The sequence below is a fragment of the Ruditapes philippinarum genome, unplaced genomic scaffold (assembly GCF_026571515.1).
Source record: "Ruditapes philippinarum isolate M1 unplaced genomic scaffold, ASM2657151v2 ctg8422_1_1_1_1, whole genome shotgun sequence".
NCBI lineage: Eukaryota > Metazoa > Mollusca > Bivalvia > Venerida > Veneridae > Ruditapes > Ruditapes philippinarum.
The window spans coordinates 19,516-22,500 of NW_026862909.1; the positions used below are offsets into that span (position 1 = coordinate 19,516).

The following is a 2,985-nucleotide window of genomic DNA, read 5'->3' on the forward strand; positions in this document are numbered from 1 at the left end:
TCATCGGCTTTACTTATTTTCATTTAGAATGTGGACAGGTAGAGTAGAAATATCAAGGGGTTTCCTTATTGCTTATGTATTTTACTGACGGCATCACCTAAAATCTTTTGACTCGAAAATTATATGAAGCTGTTGTGTATCTGAAAATGACATATAACAACCTTCAGAAAAGCTAAAGGATAGAACTATATACAAAAATAATCTAAAAATGTATTTGAACATTGCACATTGACATGACAAAAATAAATGGTGCAGGATATATTCAAAATGTTGAATAGAATAAAGTATATACACAGCAAATTTGAAAGAATCTACATCTTTATGTTAGTATGCAAGTATCAAATTTACTGATAAAACATATGTTTTCAAAAGGTATGAAAAGGACTTCTACCGACTTGAAAAAAAAAACAACAACAATATATTTACAATTTAAACAATTCTTATTAAGGTCCTATGACCTATTAATACAGAATCTGTTATATAATATAAATTGTTAAAGTTAAACAAATTATATTCTGTTGGTCTTGTTCTTGTTTTTTTTGTTCAAAAATTTGGTTTTTGCCAAGTGAGACAGACTTTAAATTTGTTTATAAGCATAAAGAAATTGTCATTTTAATTTGCATAATAAATGTTTGCTCAGAGTACAACTCGAGATGTGTTTAAAGTATCAAATTGATATTTCATTAATGTATTATTTCCCTTGTAGGAAATACAGTTTGCCTTAGATTTTAAACTCTTTTTCCATAATGATAATCCGGCCTGAGCAAAAAAGTATTAACAATAGCATCATTAAATTCCTCATAAAATTATGTTGTTCTTATAAACTTTTCCTATTGAAGATACTTAAAACTAAAATTCTCTTTTGTATAATTCAAGTTTTGATAAAATAGATGAATACAGAATCCCTAAAGAAAGCCCAACACGGCAAAATTGAAAATGTTGCAGGCTCGGTTTGATTGAGCCTGTTCATGGACGGTAACCTTTGTTAATTTCATACAAATTTGTGTTTGGAAAATTATTTTTAAATTATTTAACATATACATTGATTATTGTTTATTTATACAGATAAAGAAAGTTATCAGAACACAGTATTTAATCATATCATGCTTTGAATACTTTTAAAAATTTCCTAAACAGCATCATATTTTTGACATAAAATAAACAAATGAATTCGTCCACATTGTTTTCGTTTAAGATAATCATTTATAATAAATGTTTTAAATTGAGTTGAACGTGACATTATCATTGCATATTTAGGTTCTTCTCAACATTATTGTAGAACGTCTCAATCCCTTATTGCCGTTAAATCCAATATGTAGGTGTCCACATGTCCCTGATTCTGCACCAGCGATGACACATGTCCCTCCTGGTGTCACATACAATCCATTCAGGTTTACGTAAGAACATCCGTTATACCACCAGCCCCCGTGTCGATCGACAGCACAATTACGATTTGATGCGGAATCAACGTCACGGTCAAAGGTCGAAAACCGTTGAAATTTGTGATAGAGTAAGCCATATGCAGAATTACCTAAACAGATAATAATAGATTTTCTTTTACAAACCATTAGATCACATTCACATTCACAAGTTAACAACAAAAAAAAGACATAAAAACCCATCTCAAACTCGGGTAAAGATATTAAAAAGCGGACTTGATAATTCCAAAAGCAGCATTTCTTCTACCTGCTACCAAATATCTTACGTGAAATTAATTCAAAGGTCTGTTAGAAACCAAATATTTATATTATTGAATAATGTTAAGATGTAAAGTACAAATACGAATAACTGAAGTAATCTATACACTACAATTATTGTGAGAAAGTCGAGACTAAAATTTGTTAACGATAACATTTTAGCATTACCAAACATGTGCAGAATCAAAGGCCTTCTATGCCCCAGAAATGCTTTAATTTTCATTTCTCTTATCTTTTTTCTATTTCTTTCCTCTTAAAGTTTCAAAAAAGTTACTCATTGGCCAAATACCTGAACAATCATTTACATCTGCGGCATGTTGGCAAGCAGTTAAAAAGTGATATAGCTTTTTGAATGGAAGTGTTTACATTTTGCTACTTTAATACCAGATAAATTTCACATTCTGTGCTACTTTCATTAGAAGATAAGCATCTAAAATGCCTTATATAACGCATGTTTGACTTTTTTTGAGAATGAATAATTAATTTTTCCCTAAAGCATTATGTGCCTGTAAGGAAATTAATTAAATGACAAATAGTTATCTTGCTAACACAAAGTAAGGTAAATTACAGCAGTTTAATTATTCAACATCATCAACAACAACAACGTTGACAACAGCAACAACTAAAACATATCAAGGAAATTATTAGATAGAAATGAGTATTAATGAATCCGTTGTCGCGTCAATATTTAGATTTGTTTTTTAACATTTTCGTAGTGTCACGGTTACGGAACATATGATTTTGTTTTCTTTTTTCATACCTGCGGATCCCTCACGTGACCCAATGTTGAGTTTATAATTTGTTCCATCTGTTAATCTGAACTCCTGAAAAGTCTCATACCCTGTACCATAGTTTTCATTTGTCATATCTAGACGAACCTCAGAAGTACCCTGCTCAGCTAATTCTTGAATATATTTCAGGCCTGAGAAAACACAACCAATAAAAAAATATAACAATTTAAGGATAGACCTATAGAGATATAATATAAAACAAAACCTTATCATTGAAACTAAAAGTACTTGATTTACCATGAAGGCGGAAAAGAGAAAGACAATAAGTAAATCATACATCAAATTTAGAATGGCTAATAATCCGTTTCATTCAATGTGCTCACTTCCAATGTGATACACTCTATTTGTTCAACAGTATGCCTTTGCCGTAAAATAACACCCACAGTAACTTTGTACATATGAAGCTTTCACACATTTCTTTCTTATCCTTATACAATGCCGTATGCATTCATTTTTTTTACCTCAAAGTGTATGCTTAAACCTACAATGATATGTGG

The 2,985-nt window shown here is 30.3% G+C and overlaps 1 protein-coding gene across 1 annotated transcript; it reads right to left on the minus strand.

Moving 5' to 3' along the window:
- Positions 1–1,253: 1,253 nt before the first annotated feature.
- On the minus strand, positions 1,254–2,563 carry LOC132720588 (fibrinogen-like protein 1). The gene is made up of 2 exons (XM_060704748.1): positions 2,458–2,563; positions 1,254–1,531 (listed from the first exon to the last, which is right to left on the minus strand). Exons 1-2 carry the CDS (start codon positions 2,561–2,563, stop codon positions 1,254–1,256), a joined length of 384 nt encoding a protein of 127 aa, XP_060560731.1.
- Between the last annotated feature and the right edge of the window lie 422 nt (positions 2,564–2,985).